This window comes from Neopsephotus bourkii, unplaced genomic scaffold (genome assembly GCF_033783945.1).
Source record: "Neopsephotus bourkii isolate Nb327-2 ecotype Australia unplaced genomic scaffold, CSIRO-AGI_Nbou_v1 NB_1433, whole genome shotgun sequence".
Classification (NCBI taxonomy): Eukaryota; Metazoa; Chordata; class Aves; order Psittaciformes; family Psittacidae; genus Neopsephotus; species Neopsephotus bourkii.
The window spans coordinates 3,022,111-3,044,342 of NW_026901910.1; the positions used below are offsets into that span (position 1 = coordinate 3,022,111).

A 22,232-nucleotide genomic window follows, 5' to 3' on the forward strand; every position below is an offset into this window, starting at 1 on the left:
CAGCCCTCCGTGCTTTTCACAAGCAATTATTCATGCATCTCTAAGTTCATTAACACCTGAGGAGACACGTCATGCTGCCTGATTTGCATTTGTTCACATCGGCTCAGCGCTGGCTCCTCAATCCCATTAGCTGCTCTGCCCACGGGCAGGGAAAAGGCTGCCAGCCCGCAGGGAAAGCAAACAGCAGCCAGGGGCTGGAGGCAAAAGAGCCCATTAAAGGGTCTGATCCTGGAGAAAATAAATCACAGCAGCAGCTTTCTCACTCCCACCATGGTACATGGCATGGGCACACCAATCCAGCTAAACCCAGTCTGGGATTAAGGGGTTGAAGAGCAGCATCAGCTTCAACATGGTGTAACCTCCTCTGGTATTGTGGCTGGGTGACCAGGCTTTATTCCTGGCTCATGGGACTCCGTGCCTCAGTTTCCTCACCTGATGATTCCAAAGGAGCCATTGCCACTGCCCGGAGCAAGTGTGATAGAGGTGATCCCAAAGTCCCTTCCAACCCAAACCATGCTGTGATTTCCAGTCTCCTTTTCCATGTCTTTCCCTCTCTCCCCCTCCCCTGCTGCCTCTGCACTTGTAATCCCCATTGATACTGGTAATAGAGTTCACTTTAGTTAGCCACTCCAGTTATCATTGCCATTAAATGGCTTAAAATACTCATTTTGGAGGGTTTGCCACAAGCAGCACTGGCGGCCCCTTGGTTCTCCCCTGCTCTTCACCCCTCTCCATCTCTGGCTGCATCCACCTGGGTCACCCACACCAAAACCAGCCATGTCCAAGCAGAAGTGGTATCCCTTTTGAGAAGAGACCCTTGTGATGGGTGCAATATGAATAATGCATCCCAATCCCATGCTTTTGCAGCAATGCTTTAGGGGATTTAGGGTGTTGCTGGGGCTGGCATTCATAAAGCCCATCCATGTACCATTTGAGCTGCACTGAATGTAATCCTTTGTATTTACCCTGGTAAATCAGCGGCTGCTACAGGCTTTCTTTTTCCCCTAGGATAACTCAGGTACTTTAATTTATTGCATTAAAAAGCCATATCAAAGGCTTGCAGGAGATGAACAGAAAGTGCTGCAGGGTGGATTTCCACAACCATTTACCAGCTTTACAAAAAGGAGAAGTTGGGCCATAAAAGGGGATCTGGGGGCTAATCTAGGGCTGGTGAATGGAGGTGTGTGACCAGGAAGAAGGCGATGGATCTATTCTGTGGTTCTATGAGTATTCTGCTTCTGGACAGCCCTACCATGGGCTAATTAATGTGGATCTTGCCCCCTTGGCTCATGGTTAGCCTTCGAAGGAAGAGAGATGGGTGCAGGCAGCACACTGGGGCAGCAGCATCCAGCATCAGCATCCATCAGGTAGCAGCAGGAGTATAAAATGCACTCAGATCAAAAGGAGCTTCTCTAGCCTGTCCATCCCCTCCTGACCCACCTGGAGACAGGCACGGGACTCAAGTCTTTGAGAAGAGCCAATGTCAGAGTGTGTGGGGGTCAAATTAAGGCTTTCACATTAACTACGTGCCAGAATCTGGCTGGGATATTGAGGTGTTAGTGGCCAACTTCAGGTTAAGAGAAAAGGATGAAAAGAAAGGAAAACCAACAATAAAAAAAAGGAGATTTGGGGTTTGTTTGAGTGCAGCCCCAACACTCACCATGGTAGATGTCAATAATTCACTTCCTGCATCAGCTGAGCCTTTTTAGTCCTAAACAGAGGAGGAAAACCACAACTTGTAATGGGGATGCTGACACCCCCTTCCATCCTTTCCTAGATGGACCGGGGGGAGTTCCAGCAGGACTCGGTGCTGAAGCAGCTCGAGGTGCTCAAGGAGGAGGAGAAGGAGTTTCAAAACCTGAAGGTGAGCATCCCCCCTCTTCATCCACAGCCCCATGACAGGATGTGGCTCAAACCCTCCCCAGTCACCCCTGTGGTACATAGCCAGGATGGTTGCACTCCAAGGTGCTGGGTACCCATCTCCATGCCCACCACAGGGCAGGACCAGCTCATCCCTCACCCAGCAGTGCTGCTCCCAGGCTTTCTGTCCTTGTGCCATGTCCCCCACACTGAAGGGCCATCCCTGCATAGGGAAGGATGCTCTGGTACCCACAGTGCTATTTGCTGGTCCCAGTGCCCTTTAGGGGATAAAAAGGAGTGGGTGTTAGGCAAGGGGCCCCCATGCCTGCCTCTGCCCCAGTTCAGAGGAGGCTGAGCTGCATGGGATGCTCTATCCCATTATGGGTGGAAGAGCCAGGTGGGTGCCCTGAACGCAGGCACACACAGGTAAGGCGGGCACCACCAACCTGTCCCCCTCTTTTCCCACTCCCCAGGACCCCACCAATGGCTACTACAGCGTGAACACCTTCAAGGAGCACCACTCCACCCCGACCATCTCGCTGTCAGGCTGCCCGGCCGACCTGCGCCCTGCCAACAAGCAGCGTGTGCCCACCGGCATGTCCTTCACCAACATCTACAGCACCTTGAGTGGGCAGAGCCGCCTCTACGACTACAGCCAGCGCTTCGTGCTGGGCATGGGCAGCAGCTCCATCGAGCTGTGCGAGCGCGAGTTCCAGCGCGGCTCCATGAGCGACAGCAGCTCCTTCCTCGACACCCAGTGCGACAGCAGCATCAGCAGCAGCGGCAAGCAGGACGGCTACGTGCAGTTCGACAAGGCCAGCAAGGCTTCCGCCTCCTCCTCCCACCATTCCCAATCTTCTTCCCAAAACTCAGACCCCAGCCGACCCCTGCAGAGGCGGATGCAGACACACGTTTGAGCCCCCTCCGGGGATGCTCTGGACCATCCATGAGGGTGCCACGGCTTCGTGCCGGGACGGTTGCACCCGCCGGGAATGGCAGTGGGAAGAGGCTGGATCCAGCCCCCAGCGGAGTGGGGCTGTGGGGCTGGGGACCGGCCGAGCATCATCCCCCAGCCTGGTACATGCTAAAGCACAACCCCACCGAGGGGTCACTCCCAGCCCAACCACGCACCCCTGCGCCCACCTCAGCTTCCCGCTGCCCTCTCCCACCCGGCTCCTTCCGTTCCTTCTTGGTGTTCTGTGTCCATACTTATAGCGTCCGTTTTTGGGGGGGGGGGGGAAAGGGGGGGTCCTGCTGTGTGGGACAGGATAAGGGGGACATCAGTGGGATGGGGACCCCCTCCCCGGGAAGGGCCTCTCCGCGCTGTATCGCCGGAGCGCGGTGCCGCAGTCAATACAAGAGGTGTTTCTCGTGGCTGATGCCCACCCCGCGAGGCCACCGGCTCTTTGGGTGATGCTCTGCGCCCCAGCATGGACCTGGCCTGCAGTTTGGGTGGGATACAGCATCATGACGGGGTACCAAGTCGAGTGTATGGGTGCAGGGAGGGGCCTATGGCACAGAAGCCAGGGGATGGGGTGTCACAGCAGGTAAGGGGACATGGTGGGGTGGCCCCATCTCACACTCACCCCTACTCACCCCCTCCATGAGCAACACACAAGCCCCAGGAGAAGCTCCATGATAAATAAACGTTTAAATTAATTAAATTAAACTCCCCCCCCCCCTCACCCCCCACCCCAAAGGCCCCTGCGGACCCCAAGGCCAGGCACCTCGGGGTGCCCCTACCCCAGGGGGGGGCTGCGGGGATGAGCCCCCGCGCCAGCGCTAAGGCACAGGATGGGGCCGCCGAGGAGAAAGGAAATAAAAAGAGGGGGAATTAAATATCTATGGGGGCACCCGGGCAGGGAGGAGGTGACATGGACCCCCTGAAGGCTCCTGCTCCCTGCGGGCATCCCAGGACCCCCAAATCAGCCCCTCACTGGGGCCCTCGTCCGAATAGGAGGGAATTAAGTGTAAGAGCCCAGGGGAAGGGCTCCTGACCTCCCTTTGCCCCCCAGGCCTGCTGGGAGGGCAGACCCCACCCCAAAAACCCCCTTTAGGTCCTCGGTAGCATCAGTGCATCGGTAGGAAAAGGCTCCGGGTACGATGCGGGGGCTCCCTGCGCCCCCCCCACCTCTGCTGAGGGTACCCGCGGTCCAGCACAGGCTCCCCAGCAACAAGAGTCCCATGAGGGCAGGGTGAGGTGATGATGCTCTGCCCTTGCCCAGCTCTGGCCGTGCTGGCGTTGGCATCCCCCTCCAATGGGGGATGTGGTCCCTGCGCAGCCCCCGGTGCCCTCAGAAGTAGGTGAGGTTCCTGATGAGGCCCAGCTCCAGCATCCGCTTGATGGCCACTGCCTCGTGTGAGACGTTGTGCTCCGATGCCTACAGGACGTGACATGGGTGAGACCCATATTCCTTCTGCCTCTCCCCAGCCTTGCCCATCCCACCAGCACTGAGGGGAGCTGATGCCTTCACCTTAAGCAAGGAGTCCCCCAAAAGGAGGGATAAGACCCTCCCAGCCCCCTCACATTAACCAAACCCAAATCTCCACCATGGCTTTAAAAGGCATCGTCTAACTTCTCCTCGCACATCAACACCCATCATGGCAGGGGAGTACAGGGTCCCCAAGGGGAAGAGAATCCCACACTGCTTAGTGTCATTCTTAGGGCAAAATCTCCATCCTGGGGGGAAAAATAGGGGTTAACATGGACAGAGTGGAGGGCTAACACATACCGCCATGGACTTGAGCGTGATCTGTTCATAGTAGTGAATGGTCTGCTTCTTGTTGGCCGAATCAGGGTATCCAAAGCCCGCAATGTGCACCAGGTCACAGAAGTGCAGCGCCAAGGTGATGGCCAACAAACCTGTGGTGGGCTTCTGGAGGGAGAGGGTGGAGGAAAAGGCTTACAGAGTCATGGCCTTCACCAAGTTGCACCATGGAGGCCATCACCCTTCAAGGGGGGGTGGTTTGGGGACCAGGCATCCCACCCTCTTACCTGTTTGACCTTCCGTGGCTGCTTCATGGGGAGGTTGAGCAGTTTAGCAGCAGTTACTTCCATGTAATAAGGGTTGAGGATGCGGACTTGCTCTGGGTTGGCATCCCAGATCAACGGGGGCTGTTTCCAAAACCCTTTCCGCACCTGCAAGAGGATAGAGATGTGTCCCAGTAAGAGAGGAAGGACTCCAAGGGTGGGCTGGGATGAGGGTCAGACTCAGTTCCCCACCATGCTTACCCTCTTCTTGTCGTTGAGAATGGCCTCCATCCATTGGAAGTCCATGGGCTTGAAGGGCACCAGTACCAGCAATGTGTCGGGATTGTTCTCTGTCCTGGGGTTGAAGTGGGCTGACTCCGGGTAGAAAAGGCGCATGGTGGTCTTGGAGCCCACATCCTGCTCATAACCATGGACCGGGGCATTGTTCAGCCTTGAGGGGAGACATGGGGACATCAGAGGCATCAACCCCATCTGCTGGTGGCACCGGGGAGGGACCAGGGGGACGGACACAGGCCCATACCTGATCACAACATCATACGTGTTGATGGTCTCCCCCATGGAGCTGTTGCGGAGCCGGTGGCCATTGCCCACCACCGCGCACCTCCGGCACTTCAGTCTGCAGGAGAAAAGCCCCTTCTCAACCAGACCTGCTCCAAAACCAAGGTGGGTTTAACCCCCAAGGGAGGGGGCTTTAACCCACAAAGCTTCCCATGCTCCATCCACCAGCCCTGGGTTGCCGAGGTTCATTTTGCCCCAAATCCATGACAGGCAAATTCCCACCCCATAAGAGAGTGATGAGGAGACAGAAAAGGCCCTGAACCCACCCCAGTGTTACCTCTGGATGCTTTCGGGCAGGGAGTAATGGGTTATTGACAGCAAGCGCAGGAGGACTTCTTCTGCAAAGCAAGGGTGAGGAGAAGGTGAGGAAGGCAGCTCCTTCTGCCCCATCCCTAATCCTTTGCTTAATAAAGCCTGGCCCACCCTAAACTATAGGAGAGGGATGAGGGTGAGTAGATAAGTGCTGTAACAACTAGAAATGGAGCAAGCTATTTGTCTAGGGGGTAAAGGGGAAGACAGTACTGCCCCAAAAATCAACCTGCAGCTGGTTTTGAGAAAGAGGCAATGAAACCCCCAGGGAGCAGCAGCAGGACAAACAGAAACCCAATGCTGAGGCTCACCGCTTCCTTTAGTGCCGTAGGGCAGCTCGTAGAGCGATGGAGTCTTCACCCAAAAGTAGTCCTTCAGCTGCAAGAAGAGCGGGTGGTCCCTCGTGTAACTGCCAAGGAGCAAAGGGACGGTGAGAGCGGGATGGGGAGGAAGGGCTCTGCTTTCCCCTCTAACCCAACACTCACTTCCCGATGAGCTGCGCCGCTTTCCTCTCCACCTCCCCAAGGGGACACGTCGTCTTGTTTTCTTGCACAGGGAAATAAAAGCTGTAAAGGAAGAGGTTAAAACAAGACCTATAAATGCTGCCTGTTCCCTTGCATCCCTGTCCTGGCAATGGGGGCTTGAATTCAATGGGATTCAATGGCAGATACCGCCCACCAGATTTAAGCTCTGCTTTGGGTGTTTATTTGCTGGGCTTGCAGCTTTGCATCAGAAGAGGTCTCTCTTGCTCTGCTCATAGACCTCACGCTGTTTTCCCTATCTCCATCACGGGGCTGGGAACAGAGAAGGGTTTTCCCTTCTTCCTGGGCTCAGAAAAACACTGACACTTGCCAAAACCCCCCACAGCTCCCAGTCCTAACACACACCAATGGGGAACCTCTTATCGTGTCCCCCCTCCTCTGGCATCAGCCAGCCCCCCAGTCTCCCAGGATCCAGCAAGACGATGCTCCAGCATCCCTGCATGGGCTGGGCAGGAGGATGCTGCCTCCAGAGAGCGAAGGAAAGGGCAGGAGGTCCTTTAAATTGGAATAAAAGCCACTCACAGCTGTATGTACCTGTCTTCCCGGTAGATGGAGTACCAAACCATCACCAGAAACAGCGCCAGCACCCCGAGTATCTTCCCTCCTGCATGTCAAGGGGTGGAGGGAGAGAGAAAAACACCATCAAGCTGGTACCCTGAGTTCTGGATGATGGGATATGGGGATGCCCTGGTTGATCCAGGATTGCACAGCTATCCCAAGGGAGCAGCAGGAACCAGCTGGCATGGTCACCCCCTCCAGAACAGAGCCAGGGTGGTTTTGTCCTGAATCCAAAGGCTTCCCTGTCGCTTCCTCCTGCCCAATGTGCGTCAAAGGCCACGCACGAACATACTTTTATTCAGGTGTCTGCACCCCATTTCATTACCACAAAGCTCGAGCAGTACCATGTGCCCAAGCCCAGACTCCAAAACTCCCACCATGACACCCCAATACTCCATCACCCAACAGGAGCCGCAGCAAAGCAGCATCCAACCCCCTCCAAAGCCAAATTTCCACATGAATCCGAATCGGGGGGATCCAAATCCCCCTGAAACCCCCCTATTCCCAGTTGAAAAAGGGAGATGGGACCTTCCCCATGGAACTCACGAGACTTGTTGATCATTTTTATCAGCAGGAGAGGCATCAGGCGAGGGCCGGAGCTCTCATTGTGGCTGCCGCTGGTCACCTGCAGAGGGAAAGAGAGGGAAAGGCATTGGTTGAGGTCCAAACCCATTGATGCCATCCCCAAACACCCTGTCCAAGAGGTATCTGCAACCCCAGACAAGCGGGTATTAGGGTTTCCTGATGTATTTCTATTTAAACCCACATTTCTCTGCCCTGCAGAGGCGGTTTGGTTTATACAGTTTATATAAGCCAGGGTCCCAGGGAGCCTCAGCCGTACAGGTTAAACACCGAAACAAGAGGAACAAAACAAGAGCATCAAAGAGGAAGAACAAGCCCCTAGGGGGGTTTCAACCACAACACCCCAAAGCACCCAAATCAACGACCTGGGGGCCACGTTTTAAGCCCAGCCCTGGCTCAAGCAGTCGACCAACACCAGCCACCACAAAAGCCAAAGAAGCCACCACCGAGCCAGGCAGAAGGGACAGGATCGGGGTCAAAGCAAAGAGCAACACGTACTTGGAGAACCTCCAATGCCTTCGATTCAACCATCCTGGCCTGGGCAAAAGGGGGATGCTGCAACCTTAATGTACACTCAAACGCCAGCCAGGGATGTGGGGTGATTTTTTCTTCCTCCAAAACCTCTTGCTCCTGGAATAAGGGAGCAAAGAGCCCAGCTCGGAGCCACCCTGGCACCCACCACAACATAGCAACCATAGAGAACAGACTTACCAGCTGGGAGGTAGTTTGGGGTACATGGGAGGCTTTGCTCCCTGATAAGCCTCACCCCTAGGATAAATCCCAGCTCAAAACTGGGCTTGGCTTTGCCAGCCCATAACAGAGCTTCTCCCTGCTCACAACCAGCCACGTCTCAGAGGAGGAGAGGGTGAAGAGGTGTTAAATGCCCAGCCAAGAGGAAAGGAGCACGCCCAGGCCAGCCATGGAAATCCTGGTCTCGGAGGGATTAGTCACCTTGTTGGAGGGGGGGACATGACCCATCTCAGCACCTCACCCTGCCTAAGGAAGCACTGCTAACCAACACGGGATATGCCACCCACAACGGGCTACGTGTTCAGCCAAATGAGAATCAGTCAAGAGGAGCGGTTTGGGGGGCAAAGTGGATCAAGAACAAGGAGAAATGGGACCAAAGATGAGCCCACCAGAGCCAGGCCCTTTCCTTGCTCATCCCAGGCTCCTGAAATGAAAAGGGCAGGAAGGTCAAATAGTTAAAAAGGGCAGGTAGGGCAATTAAAAAGGAATTAAGGACAATTAAGCCCTGTTACAGGCAACAGGACGGGGTAGAGAGCAAAGAAAGCTGTGTTCATTTGGCAACAGGGGTGGGGGAAAGGTGAGGTGACACCCTTGGAACCCCTTCTCCTCCATAAAGCATGGATATCAAACCCCTTCTTGGTGAATCATGCCCAGCTCTGTCCATCCATCACTTGGAAACCCCAGGAGAGGGAAATAAAATCCCACTGCCATCCCCAGCTCTCATCCTGCATTGGTATTTCTAGCTCTACAAATCCTTCCCAGCTTGGGAAGGAAAGGGAGGATTAAATCCAGAGGTTTAAGCAAGCAGGGATGAGGAGCTGGGGTGGTCTCACCCTTTTATGTGAGACATCAAAGTCCCCAAGGCAAAATCAGCCACCACAGCCCAAAGCTGGTGATGCTCCTTGGGCATCCTGGGCATCCCCATTCACCAAGCCAAGCATTCGGACCTGAACTTAGCACCAAATTCACCCCCCAACTCTCTCCTTCAGTGCCAAATCATCCAACCGAGCTTCCCACCAGCTTAAGACAGTGGGAAAATCCATTCTCACCCCCGTGTTTGCCTTTATACACCACCTGATGTATTCTTTTAAGGCTTTATGATCCCTTCAAAGGCTTGTGTGCACAGGCTGGGCCTGATGCAAAACTTATCTAAAGCAAACAGTTAATAACTCTCAAGGAAAACAAATACTGTTTAAGCAAGCGTTTGGGGAATGCAGAGCAAAACAGAGCACACCCAGGCTGCCCCCGAGCCCAGGCCAAGGCGGAGGTGCTTTTGGAATGAAGTCAAGCACCCCCCAGCCTTGTGCTACCAGATCTGCAGCCCAAACAAGAGTGCTTGCTTAGAAGCAGTAAGGTCTCAACACCCCAAGACAGCTCCCTCCATCCTTGAAGAGACAGTGGAGGAACAATGCTAAAGGGTCCTGCTGGTCCCTGCAGCATCCCTGTCTCACTACAGCACTCCTGGTCCCCCACATCATCCTCAGACCCCAAGAGCATTCCTGTCCCACTGCGGCATCCCTGGTCCCTCACAGCATCCCAGAGCATCCCTGCCCCACTACAGCATCCCTGATCCCCCACAACATCCCTGTCTCACTGCAGCACCTCTGGGCCCCCCAGAGCATCCTTAGACCCTGCAGCATCCCTGGTCCCATCCAGCGGGGCAAGACTCAGCACTCACCCTTCTCATGGAACAAGCAAACGTGCCTCAACCACAGCTCCCCATGGGTTTGGTCCAGGGCACTGCCTCCCCTGCCATACTCCAGGGCTGGGAGGAAAATTCCAGGTGGATTCTGCTCCCCACGCTTGGAAGCAGCAACTGGAAAAGCCCCTCTCTTTGATGTCTGAGCAACGAACCGCCACAGAACCTCAGGGTGGAATGTTAGTGCTGCACAAAGGGCATGGAACCCCTGCTGCACCTCGTGTTCCCAGCCAGGCTTCCCCTTCCCCAGCCCAGCGTTTCAGGGAAGCCCCATCCCCAGCATGCTGTGGAGGCATCTCCTGGTGAAGCACTTCATGGGTTTCCCTACCTCCTTCAGGCCTAGAGTGGGGTTTTGCTCCCCACCCTCGGAAAGCCCCATGGGGACCTCCTGCTGTGTGTGTGTGACCTCAGAGGAGCTCATCCATCCACCCTCAACAGCTTCAGATTCATGGATTTCGGTCACATCAACCCATGAAGTGGCAGCAGGCACCAGCTGAGTTGCTCCCAACTGTGTTTGGGGGAAAAGAAGTTAAAAAAATGCCTTTAAAGCCAATGTGGTGAGTGAATATAAATCCCCCCACCTTACCCTGGCACAGGGGGATGGTGATCTCAGCCAAGCATCCATGGACCAGCAGTGAAAGCTCTTGGTACTTTTATGTCTCCATGGTAACCCAAGGATGGAGGAGATGAAGCGTGACATAACAATGACACCTCTCCCATGCTCCCATCATCCCCTGCCCATAGGGCATGGAGGTGGTGGTCCAGCTTCCCTGGCATGAGCATCTCCAAAAGTTCATTCCAAAAACAATCCTCATGCATTTATTTTTAACTGGATTTGGAAGGGATCACACCCAAGCAACGGATGTGCCATTAGTCCCTAGGGATTCAAACACAGCAGCAAGAACCAAAGGGAGGGAGGGAGACAGCACAGAGAGCAGAGATCCCTTTAACTTCTCCTTGGAGCAGCTCTGCTCTAGAGCCAGGCTGAGAGAGCTGGGCTGGGGCAGCCTGGAGAAGAGAAGGCTCCTGAAGGGGAGACCTTAGAGCAGCTCCAGTGCCTAAAGGGGCTGCAGGAAACCTGGAGAGGGGCTTTGGACAAGGGCCTGTAGGGACAGGCCAAGGGGAATGGCTTGAACCTGCCCAAGGGGAGACTGAGCTGAGCTCTTAGGCAGAAGCTCTTCCCTGTGAGGGTGCTGAGGCGCTGGCACAGGGTGCCCAGAGAAGCTGTGGCTGCCCCATCCCTGGCAGTGCTCAAGGCCAGGCTGGACACAGGGCTTGGAGCAAGAAGGGGTCTGTGCCCATAGCAGGGGGTTGGAACTGGATGAGCTTTAAGGTCCCTTTAACCCAAACCTGTCCAATTCTATGACTGCAGCCAGACCATCTCTCCCAAGCTTTCAAAGAGCCTTGCAGGGACCAGCAGGACAGATCCTAGGCTCCATTTTGGGAACAACCACTGGGGAAGCAGTTTGCAGTCCTGGTATAATGTAAGCCCCCATCCCATGGGTGCTCTCCCTGTGGTGGGGCTGGGATCGCCAGAGGAGCCTGGCAGATGCTGCTGTACCCCCCACGCTGCCTCAGCTGCATCCTGCCCTGGCAAAGCCATCACGTGCTGAAGCCTGAACACAACGTGGGAGGCAGCCGGGGGGGGATGCTCCAGGGAAAGGATCCAGTGAACTCAAGGTGCTGCTTGGGCTTGGCAGAGCATCAAAGGCACCCAAACCTCCAGCCTGGCATCCCAAAGCTGCTGCTAGCTCCAGGTGCTTGGGGATTATCTTTTGTCTAAGATGGGAGAAAAACAATGTGGGATTGCAAACAACCACCCTTGCAAGCCTAGAAGTCAGTAGGGTCTGTATAGAATCCCCCTCCAAGGGATGCTGTGGTAGTACGAGGGATGCTGACAGAGAGCAATTGCAGGAGCACAACCTGCAAGCACAGGGGTGCGGGGATGCAGAAGGTCATTCAGATGTGGCACTGCAAAAATGAATCCCATTTGACACCGGACATGGTCACATCCAGCACACAGAGCACCAGCCCATTCTGCTGGTACCCGTATTTATCCTGTTTTAAGAGCCCTGCAAGTCAGTTCAAAGGAATCTTAATTGCTCCTTAATAGGAGAAGCTGTTTCCTTAGCCCATGGTATCTCAGGCATACAATAACCCAGCCAAAGCTTTATGACAGGACTGAAAACAAACCTTTTCAGCATGCCAGCTTTAACAAAACATTTACCCATCACAAGGGTGCTCAGGAGGAGATGGCAACAGCAAATAAAGCAGGACAAGTATTTCCATGGTGGCAGGTCCTCAGAATGAATCCATAGCATTCCTGCCTTTTCATAGCACTTGGTTTTAACATGCCCAGGAGTCAAAACCCAGTTCAGGTTTTCATTTAATCCTGGCAGCAGGAAGACACAGGGATGGGACACAGATCCCTTCTTATAGCACTGCATGGGCACACCTGAGTATAACCCCATGGCATGAAAGGAGCTACATGGCTATTCCTCAGTGGGTAAGGCTACGTTGGTATAGGTTAAGGCTGTAAGGCTGTAGGTTATTATAGGTGAAGGAAGCCTTTCTCCACTGCCTGCTCCCCCAGGAGCAGTGGGCAAAGCATCCATAGGGATGCAAACAATCAAGGGAAGTAAAAACCTAAACCAAAGTGCTCCAGCCACCTCCAACCCAAACCGAAGCAATGCCCAGATTCAACCTCAGCTCTCCAAGGAAAATGGGTGGGGAATTCAGGGATCTCAAGCCCCATGGGATGAGTTATCCCACAAGCAGAGGCTTTTGACTACGGGAGTCCCTTTTGGGGGTTCAAAAGCTGCCTGTCCAGTCGCAGTCCCCTTTGCAAGGCTCTAAGTGCCACCTTAACCCCCAACCGCCGCAGCCCTGCGGTTTCCACACCATTTCCTCCAACACCTCCTGTTTTGCACCAGAAAACCAGCCGATTTGGGGTAGTCCAATCCCCAGGGCAACCCCACCCTTGAGCTCAAGTCCTTTGTCCCCAAAACCTCTGGGGTGAACCAGATGGATTTAACAGGCTCCATCACTTTGCACCCCCTCGGTGCTCCGTTAACCCCATCAGCCGCAACAGGAGGAGGATGCTCCTCTTGGGGAGACCTTTTCCAGCATCCCCATCCTTAATCCCATCAGGACAACAATGGGTACTTACGGTCCGTCCTCTCAGTCCAGGTAAAGCAGACAGCAGCTTGGTGGGATCTACGAGGCCGTCCTCTCTTCCCCTAGGAAAGGAAGAAGGGAGAACATCCTTAGGGCTACAGTAACCCACTGAACCAGTGGGCAAGGAAGGGTTTGCTCAGCAGCCATCTGCATTCCAAGGATCCAGGGGATCCCCACTGATTCCCACCCAGTGCAGCTCTAAGCACCGATGGGGAACCAGCAGAAGGGCCCCTTTGAGCCATCACGTGTGGCAGAGGATGTCTGTGCTCTCTGCAATACCACCCACCTCCTCCAGCACTGGCAGCAACCAGAGCCTGGCTTCAAGCTGGTTTTAAGGAGGAAGAAAGGCAGTTCAGAGCCAGGTTTCCCCAACACCTCTTGGCCTTTCCCATTGAAATCCCCTTCTGTGACTCACTCAGATCCTTAGGAAGCTGGCGATCCACCCCCTGGGGTGCTCCACAGCTCTCCTGCCTTCCCGCATGGAAGATGCTCCTTAATCCCTCATCTCCAGCATCTCTCCCCCCCCAGAACTTTCTAAATCACACCTCCTCACCTGGCACTGTAACATCCTTATGACTTGGAATATCCTTATGATTTAGGGAAGGAAAAAGCCCACTGAGAAGCTGCTGCACACAGAAACCCTCCTGCCATGTTTCCTCTGGGAGAAAAGGCCCTCTGCAGGGTCAGCTGCCCTGCATCCAGCTTGATTACCCCAGCTAATGAGAAGCACTTGGAGTGAAGCAAGGCCATTGCTATCTCAGTTAACAGCTTTGCTCTTCCTCCTTGTGCCAGGGGGATGGATATGGGGTGGTGGGATTCATGGCTGTCCCCCCGCAAAAACCACTAAAGGAACAATCTCAGCCCAGTTTAGCTCAAGGAAGAGTGATGGAGATGGGAAGGGTGGTTTGGACAGGACCAGCAAGGTGCTCTCCACAGCTGGTGCTTGAGCCCTGCAGAGAAGATGTTTTCAAGGGGAAACTGAAGGGCAGGAGGTTTCCTTACCTCTCTCCATCTCTTCCAGCTGGGAAAAGCAAAGATGCTCTTAATGCTCCCTTAATTTTAACAAAGGGGTTATATCCTTGTGCAAGGGATGGGGAAGGGAACCACTGAGCATCTCTGAGATGGTTCCTCCTATCATGGAGACTAGGTGCTCTTCCCCAAGGACCAGGCTTTCCACAAATTCTCTGGACAGCAAGGAACAGCTTCATTCCAGTGCCTTCCCTCCCCAGTTAAAGCAGCTCTGCTTTGTCCTACTCCACCATCTGCAATTAAACCAGCTGGGGCAATCAACAGCCAAACCAGATGCACTTGGGGCCACTTTGCAAGTGTCCTAAAGATTCACCTTCCTTCACCAGGGCCTTTCCAGAAGCCCTGAATCCACTGGAGCATCCAACACTGCTACCAGCAGGGAGCTGTTTCATTTAGGCCCATGAATTACTGGATCTACTAATGAAGTTAAACTCTCCCTGCAGAGCTCCTGCTAAAGCACTTCATGGTACAGCCCCTGTAGATGAGGATGCTCAGAGCTGTTTGAGGGTGGGCAAGGGGATGCCTCCTTCCCTGCAGCATCCTCCCATCATGATGCTGTAGCCCAGGATGAGGAGCCTATGATCCCTTAAAGGACATGGGCCCTGCTGGGAGGATCCAAGGTTTTGCCTGAAGCTGGTTTTTCCAGCTCGACTGGAAGATCCAGGATTGTTTCCCAGCCTCCTAAGTGGTGCTCCCAGCCCAAGGTCTAGGATAAACCCATTGCAGTTCAGGCAGCCGCCAGGTTAAGAACTGCGGTCCCCACCACTCGCCTCGGGCAGCTCAACCCATCTGGCGGCTGATCCCGGCAGGAAATGAACGTCTCATATCCCAAAGCCTTAAAAAAGAAGCCCTGAACAAGCTGAATTTTGCTCTTTTCCCTCCCCAGGGTCCCAACGCCCCTGCTCAGTTTTCCCTCCTTCTATCAGGCTCCGTTTAAATACTGATCCTCAAATTTGGGGGGGGGGGAAAGGCACCTTGTGCTCCCTCCTCAACATCTGCCATTCCACGATGCTCGTGGCTTCAGATGGAAGGCAAAAACCCAAAAGGCTGCATCCCTCCCCTGTTGATGATTAAAGCCAACCAGGATCAGTCCTTTGAGGGGCTCAGCCCCAGTGCACGAGCATCCCTGGGGGCACAGGTAAGAGAAGACACACACAAGGCAGGGACAAGGCATCAAATCCCTCCCATCTGTCACAGAATAATTAGGATTGGAAAGGACCTTAACATCGTCTAGCTCCAACTGGACCCCCCATAGGCTGTTAAAAGAAGAAGAGGACACAGAGATGGCATTTCTCCCCCTTCCAGTGGCCAGACCTGACTCAAGGCAGCTGTCCATCCATCCGTCCATCGGCGCTCCATCACCAGTCACCCTCAGTTAAAATTACCTCCCGATGGGGGAGAGAGCAAAAACCAGGTTGGGAGGGGAATAAAATCCAGGTGAGCTCATCCTCCTCCTCCTCCTCTGGAGAGAACATCTCTACTTGGCATGAGCGAGGTGTTTCCAAGCCCGGCACATCCCTCACGTCACCCCAGTCCCTATTGCCCCAGGTCCTGGAGCTTATTCATTCAGCAGGTATTTAGTGGGAGATAATCCAGCCACTTCCCAACCATCCAAAGGTGTAATGTCAGTGTGGGATGTGATTTTGGGTAGAGGCTTCCCTGCTGAGCCTCACCTCAGTGGATGCGCCCTGGCCAGAAGAGCGTGTAATAGCAGCCAGCAGAACGCCCATCCTCCACCCCAACTGGTTTTATTTATTATCTTGATCATTGATTACATTTATTAAAAGATTTCTTTAGAAATAATATTTTATTTTAATATAAAATAATTTAATAAACCTATTTCTGTTCAATCCCTGCGAATGGGAAGAAAAGCAAAGCTTCCCAGCCAAGCTGGATTACACTATTATACAACCTAAAAATAAATGAGTGCTATTTAAGGACGAGCCTCCCATCATAAACCACCCCAAAACAAATTCAAACAAGAAATAGACATGAGAAATCACTGCTATTTCCACGCTGGGGTGTTCAGCATCACCCTTCAGACCAAAAAAGAGCCTATTTTGGGTTGATTTCTTAGCAAAACTCTGTTCTTCCAAGAGCAGAGCGTCCCCAGGCTTGATGCCTGCATGCATTTAGGCGAGCCAGGCAAATAAATAATTAAGATTTAAATATGGGTTTGCATAATAGAGATAATCTGTCCATTTAACTTGTAAATGCAGGCGGAATTAAGCAGCAGCTTTGTTAATTAGGTAGCAAAAGGGCCTGGGAAGCCCCAGCTTCAGCAGATGCTGGAGGAGCATAAGGATGCTAAAAGGGGGGATACAGGGGTTTGGCGGGGTGGCCGAGTATTGGAGCAGGTTTTATGCCCCCCCTTGCACTAACATTGTGCTGTGCTAGGGGTGAACACCCCATATTTTGGGGTGAACCTTTGTGTTCACCCATATCTTTATTGCAATCCCCCCAGCTCCTCCAGCTTTTCATCAGGAGCTGCCTGTACCAGGCGGTACCCTGAAACAAAAAAGGCAGCAAAAAAAGAGCCTGAAGTAGTACTTCTTGGGACAAATCACATAGTTTTGGGGACAAACCACATATTTTGATGTATAAGAAGCATGTATCAAAGCTGGGCTCCCTGTCACGCTCTGCTCCCCACATTCCAAACACCAGAGCTACCAGACCCCACCTGGGAGCAAAACCTGTTGAGCCCGTATGTGCTTGAACAGACAGCTCTTTGTGGGGTTTTCTTTCTTTTCCCTTCTGTTTTTTGTCCTGAAGTGGTACTGGTTATCACACAGGGATGGGCCTGAGGACTTCCCAGCACTTGGCAGCGTTCCTTACGCCTTGTTCTCCTTACGCCTTGTTCTCCGCACTAAGAGGCGGCGGTACATTTAACCCCTAAAGCCCTCCATTCACCTTCATCTTTGACAGCATCCCACACCCCGGTCCTCCTTCAGTCCTGCATACCTCAATCCACCTGCATCCTCTCTCTGAGTTTTTCCCCTTTATTTCTCACTTGTCACCCCGTATTCCCCACAACACACCATCACTCTCCTCTATTCCCAACCCAGGCGGGTCCAGATCCATCCTCATGCCCAAATCCCACCCCACAAACTGCACAATGGACATGGAGTGGTGCCATGATGGGGTTTTAACACCCAGAAAGGGCTGGTTTATTACCCACCATGGGGATGCTTGGCTGGCAGCATGCACAGAGCATCAGCAAAGCCCCCCAACAGTGTTAAAGCATCCTTCATCACTGCTCAGTGTTTTCCTGCCTCAGTTTCCCCCTGTTTGGGGGCTCAGGGAAGCTCTGCAACATGCACAGGGGATGCAGCAGGGACCCGAAGTGCCAAACTCCATCCTAGCTCATATATATACATACACACACATATATATACACACACATGTATGTATATATATTAAAAGAAACATCAAGAAAACACCCAATGGAAATGTCTCAAACAGTTCAAAACCTGACGCAGGATCCAGCCCCTTGTGCAAGGCCAATGAGTCAAGTCACAATCTCTCACCACCAGCATGGAGCTCTGGTTTACAAAGCCATGCGGCTCAGCTGGCACATCCCAACCGGATACCGGGATGCTGAATCCGGCCGGGAGAGCTTGGTAGAGGCTGGGGGAGACATTTTGCAAGGGGAAGAGCCGAAACAGGGCCGGCATCTGGAAGCGATTGGAGGCGAGGAGCCTCTCCCAGGCGCAGCGGGGAATTCCAACGGCGTGAGCTCAGGTTAAAGCCTCCTTCACAGACCCAGGGTTAGAAAGAAAACCCAAGCTTCAGCACATATAAACCCCCAAACAGCGATGGAAAGGAAGCCAGCTTCCCGCTCGGTCCTACCTGGATGCAGCCTTGTGGTTTAGGTTGATTCTGATTTGCAAGAAACAAAACAGCCCTGAAGAAGAGGAGAAATCTCTCTGTAGGTTTGTTGATACAACTTTACAGGCGTGGTGTTGGGAGGAGAGTCCTCCTCTGGCACTGCATCCTTTCAAACACCCTTGCTTGCGTTACCATGCAGCCCTGCACCATCCATCCCGTGGGACTGCTGTATCCCACCGCTGAGCATCCCTCACCGGCACAAGCTTCAACACACACTGGTCCTTGAATTGCAGTGGACTGGCAAACATAGGAGCATCCCAGCATTGAAGAGCTGATGGAGGATGCAACTCTAGCTTAGGCAGAGAGGTCCTTTGCAAGGAGCCTTTGTTACAGGGACAGCAGCACCCATGGGTGGTCACATCATAGCACCACAGAATGGTTTGGGTTGGAAGGGACCTTAAAGCTCCTTCCACTGGAGCAGCTTGCTCCAAGCCTCTGTGTCCAACCTGGCCTTGAACACTGCCAGGGATGGGGCAGCCACAGCTTCTCTGGGCACCCTGTGCCAGCGCCTCAGCACCCTCACAGGGAAGAGCTCATCTCAGTCTCCTCTCTGTCATGTTAAAGCAGGATCCACAGGGAATGTGCAGAATCTGGAATCCAGCACCTACCAAATCCCACAGCCCCTAAACTGCTGCTTCAGCCACACCATGCACTGAAGGCTCGCATCCTTCCCAGCTCCATCGCTCCCACACACCTTCCCAAGGTCTCAGCTGTCATCACCCCGTGCCGATGGGCAGCACAGCGGAGCCAGAGCATCTGTGAGCTGGCACTGCAGCTCATCGGCCTCCTGCAGACAGCAGCACACATCCTGGAGAGGAGCCGCAGACCCGAAAGCACCCTGAGCATCCGCCAGGCAGGAGCAAACCAGGATGGAGGCTGGCTCCTCCTCTGGTTTCACCAAATCCCTTTCTCCTTCCTATGAGGAAACTTTCCAGCCCAACCCCGGTCACATGCAAGGGGTCAGCAGCTGGAAATGCGAGAGGTTAGCAGGAACTGGCTTGGGGTTCTCTCCCTCCCAAGAAGAGGAAGGGTTTTCCTAGGAAAAGGTCACTAAAGACCATGAGGATCGCAGCTGGAAGGGGGAGAAGCTGCTGGTGTTCAAGTACAAGAGGAAGGGAAAGAAGAAACCCCCAAAAAGAGAACCAGAAGTTATAAGGCAGAGGGAAAGAGTCAAATCATTTCCTTTTCTGGCTGCACAACCAAAACTGCTCGTGCAAGTGTCCCCTATCACCGGGGTCCCCACAGGGATGCAGGCAAAGGCGCTATCCTCTGCAGGAGGAAGGACCACAGCCCTGATGCTTTACACGCCGTGCCCAGAGAAAACAACCAAAAGGGGTGGAAATGGTGTAAATTATTTTGTTTTAAAAAGCACAATAAGAAAAGCTCTCGAGAAGAGGCTCGAGTGGGTTTTCACCCCATGGGTGGGCTCTGATCACTGTTATGCTCCCAGTTCCATTGGACACTCTACTCCACAGTGGACATCCCTTAAAATTAGTGTCAACAGTGTTCCTCCTCTTATGTTTGCACTTGCAGAGCCTTTAATCCTCATGGGATTCGGTGCCTTGCTGTGGAAGTTGCTATTAAACCATTGCCTGGAGCTGGAGGAGCGAGCGGCCCTCTAATGATGGAGATAATTAAGCACGGGGGCTTGGGAGAGTCCAGCAAAGCACACTGATCCCATCTGATAGTTTATAATGTAAGGAGCTCATCATAGGTTTGATGTGTTAGGAGCCAAGGTAGGAAGAGGAGACCTCACAGCTGCAGGTGGCATCTCCTAGGATGAGTCCACCTCTGAGTCTTCTGCTCAAGATCCCAGCAGATCCCAAGCTGGGATGCAGGATGTGCTAAAGAGAACTGCTATGCAATACAATAGGAGTCACAGTACACCTTAAGGAGCTGAAATACAAGTGGACTCAAGCTACCAGTCCCAGCACAGCTGATCCCTGATCCCAAACATCCTAAGAGCAGGGAACAGCACAGACCCCTCACCTGCTCCAGCCCCTTTGCTAAGCAAAGGGATAAGGCTCTCTCCCTAACACCTTCTCTTCTCCAGCCTGAACGAGCCCAGCTCTCTCAGCCTGGCTCCATAGGAGAAAGAAAAGCCGCAGGCTCCACCACCAGCCTCTTCACTCTGAGAGCGGTCAGAGGGAGATCCCGGCACAGAAGCCAGGCAAATTCCCAGCAGGAATCTCCCAGAAGCTACACCACAAAACTTTCATTAGCTCATCTTACTAAGAGATGGAGACCAGACTGCACCAACCCACCAGGCATCGGGACAGCACCGGCATCGCTCCATCACATCCCATGACCGATACCCAAGCTGAGGAGCATGGAAAAGGTGCTGGAGGAAGAATTTCCTTTGTTCTTTGCTACCAGAACAGTAAAACCCCATTGGCAGAGATGTGACAGACCTGACATTGAAAGATCAATGGGGAAAGGTCTGGTTGGTCCTTTTTCTGCTGTCTTAGGGCAACCAACCTCATTATTCCCCCAGGAACATGCCGATCCCATGGGAAAAGGGAGCTCCAAGCCACATAATGGAGTGCAATGGGGGGTTATCAATCTTCTGCACCGGGATGCCCAGATCCCACTCTGTCCACACCAGGATCAGTCCCTTCTACCCCTTTGGGATGACCAGGATTTGGAAGCACCTTCATCAACAGCTCAGAGGATGCTCAGGGATGGAAACATAAAGCACAAGACCACCTCAATCAATCCCACAGCCCACAGCCTCATCCTGAGCTGCACATGGGGCACATCCTCCCCTCCCCGGGGCCTCCAGCAGGATTTTCCCATCCTTTCACTGGCACCCAGGCATTAAAATCGCACATACCCATCCCAACGAGCAGTTGGGAGGTGCCAGGATCAATGCCGCCGGGGGCCTCGGGGTGGGTTCTCTCTCTCCCTATGGGTAGCTGTGTGTAGGAATGATGCCCAAGGTTGGATTATCCCAGCAAGACGCTGGGGTTTTGTTTTCCCAGGGATGGCATTGTGAGAGCAATGGGGGACTTTCCCACCTGGAAGCTCGACCGTGCTTCAGGCACTGATTAATGGCATTAATTAGATAAATAACAGCAAAACACAGAAATAAAGCTGCTTTCCATCATGCCACACTCACTGCGACATCCACCCCAACGGCATAGGATGCATCAGTGGGGGTCCAAGCATTGGTTAATGGGGGGGTTCCCCCCTATATCCCCAATCTGCATCTCCCCCCACATGCAAAACCCATATGCAGGCAGCGCTGCCTCTTCTGCCGCCTTCCCAGCACATCGCATATCCCAACCCCTCCAAGACCCCTTAAAAAATACCCAAAACGGGATTTTCCTCGCCTCCCCCCCACTCCCCCTTCCCAATCCCATTTTGCTCAATCCCAGCGCTTGGATTTGTAGCGGAGACCCGGACACGGAGCACGGGGGCAAGAAAAAGAGGAGGACCCCCCCCATAGACAGGCTGCGGACTCACCATGGGGCGGGCGAGGGGGGCTGCGGGAGGCGGCGGGGACCGGGGCGGGATGCGGAGCCGGCCCGGAGCCGGGCGGGCGGGGAGCGGGCAGGGAGCGGGCACGCTTGCGCACAGCGCCGGGAGGGAGGGATGGAGGGAGGGAAGAGCATCCCGGGGGCTGGAAGCAGGCGGCCCCGCCATCGGGGAGGTGGGAGAGGACAGTTCCCCCCTCCCATTCCCAGCTGGAAATCACAGCGCTGGGAGCAGCCCTGTCGTTGGCACAGATCTCACCCCAAATAAGAGCAGCGCACAGCAAATTAATGGGGTTTGTTTTTTGGGGGGGGTGGGTGGTCACACCATTCCCCCATCAAATCCACCATGAGACGATGCTGTGCCTAAAATCACCAACTTAAGATTTAAGGGGGATTTTTGTTGCTTGTTTTCCTGCAGAAAAATTAATCCCCACCTCAGTATCCCATGGGATTCTCATTTCTATCCCCATCATCATCACTACACACCAACTCAGCAGCCAGCCCCCTCAAGGCATTCATTTCAACAGCCCAAACCCCATCCCTCCTGTGCTCCAGTGGGTTTTGCCAATCTCCAAGACAATATGAACACTGATTTTTAATTAGGAAATAATGTGGAATATTGGCCCCAGAGCAGGCAGTGAATTTTATTCCTATTTATTGGGCTGGAAAGCAAGAGATTGATGGAATGGGGAGGGAACCAGCCCCATTTGGAGACCAAGGCTGGAGCCGATTGATAAAATACCTGTTGAGCTGATGGCTCTGGCCTTGCCAAGGCTCATTGAACAACTACATCAATATTTGAAGAGCATCCT

General features: G+C 53.6%; 2 protein-coding genes across 13 annotated transcripts in view; one reads left to right on the plus strand and one right to left on the minus strand.

Annotated features, from left to right (window-relative positions):
• KIRREL3 (kirre like nephrin family adhesion molecule 3) overlaps positions 1-3,236 on the plus strand; it is a 270,213-nt gene extending 266,977 nt beyond the window's left edge. For all 3 annotated transcript variants that reach the window (XM_061368493.1, XM_061368494.1, XM_061368495.1), the window contains 2 exons: positions 1,778-1,864; positions 2,334-3,236. In XM_061368493.1, the coding sequence (XP_061224477.1) occupies positions 1,778-1,864; positions 2,334-2,777 (531 nt within the window). In that variant the 3' untranslated portion in view covers positions 2,778-3,236. The remainder of the gene's footprint in view (positions 1-1,777; positions 1,865-2,333) is intronic.
• A 677-nt stretch (positions 3,237-3,913) lies between these two features.
• On the minus strand, positions 3,914-21,517 carry ST3GAL4 (ST3 beta-galactoside alpha-2,3-sialyltransferase 4). 10 transcript variants are annotated; one of them, XM_061368465.1, is made up of 12 exons: positions 21,410-21,517; positions 13,020-13,089; positions 7,900-8,031; positions 7,366-7,444; positions 6,784-6,865; positions 6,205-6,285; positions 6,031-6,128; positions 5,688-5,748; positions 5,093-5,468; positions 4,856-4,999; positions 4,593-4,736; positions 3,914-4,241 (listed from the first exon to the last, which is right to left on the minus strand). In XM_061368465.1, the coding sequence occupies exons 3-12, from the start codon at positions 7,930-7,932 to the stop codon at positions 4,155-4,157; spliced, it is 1,185 nt and encodes a 394-aa protein (XP_061224449.1). In that variant the 5' UTR covers positions 7,933-8,031; positions 13,020-13,089; positions 21,410-21,517; the 3' UTR covers positions 3,914-4,154. The 10 variants fall into 10 exon arrangements, with proteins under 10 accessions (XP_061224449.1, XP_061224450.1, XP_061224442.1 ...); XM_061368466.1 differs by lacking the exon at positions 7,900-8,031 and having other exon boundaries at positions 5,093-5,282; positions 5,373-5,468; positions 21,410-21,513; XM_061368458.1 differs by lacking the exon at positions 21,410-21,517 and adding an exon at positions 13,443-13,622.
• Between the last annotated feature and the right edge of the window lie 715 nt (positions 21,518-22,232).

Coding starts and splice junctions, on each gene's coding strand:
- ST3GAL4 (XM_061368456.1), bottom strand. CDS start 10,475: ATGGATGCTTGGCTGAGATCACCATCCCCCTGTGCCAGG. Junction 6,129..6,204: donor GCGGCGCAGCTCATCGGGAA/GTGAGTGTTGGG, acceptor GCTCCTTGGCAG/TTACACGAGGGACCACCCGC. Junction 4,242..4,592: donor TCACGCTCAAGTCCATGGCG/GTATGTGTTAGC, acceptor CACGTCCTGTAG/GCATCGGAGCACAACGTCTC.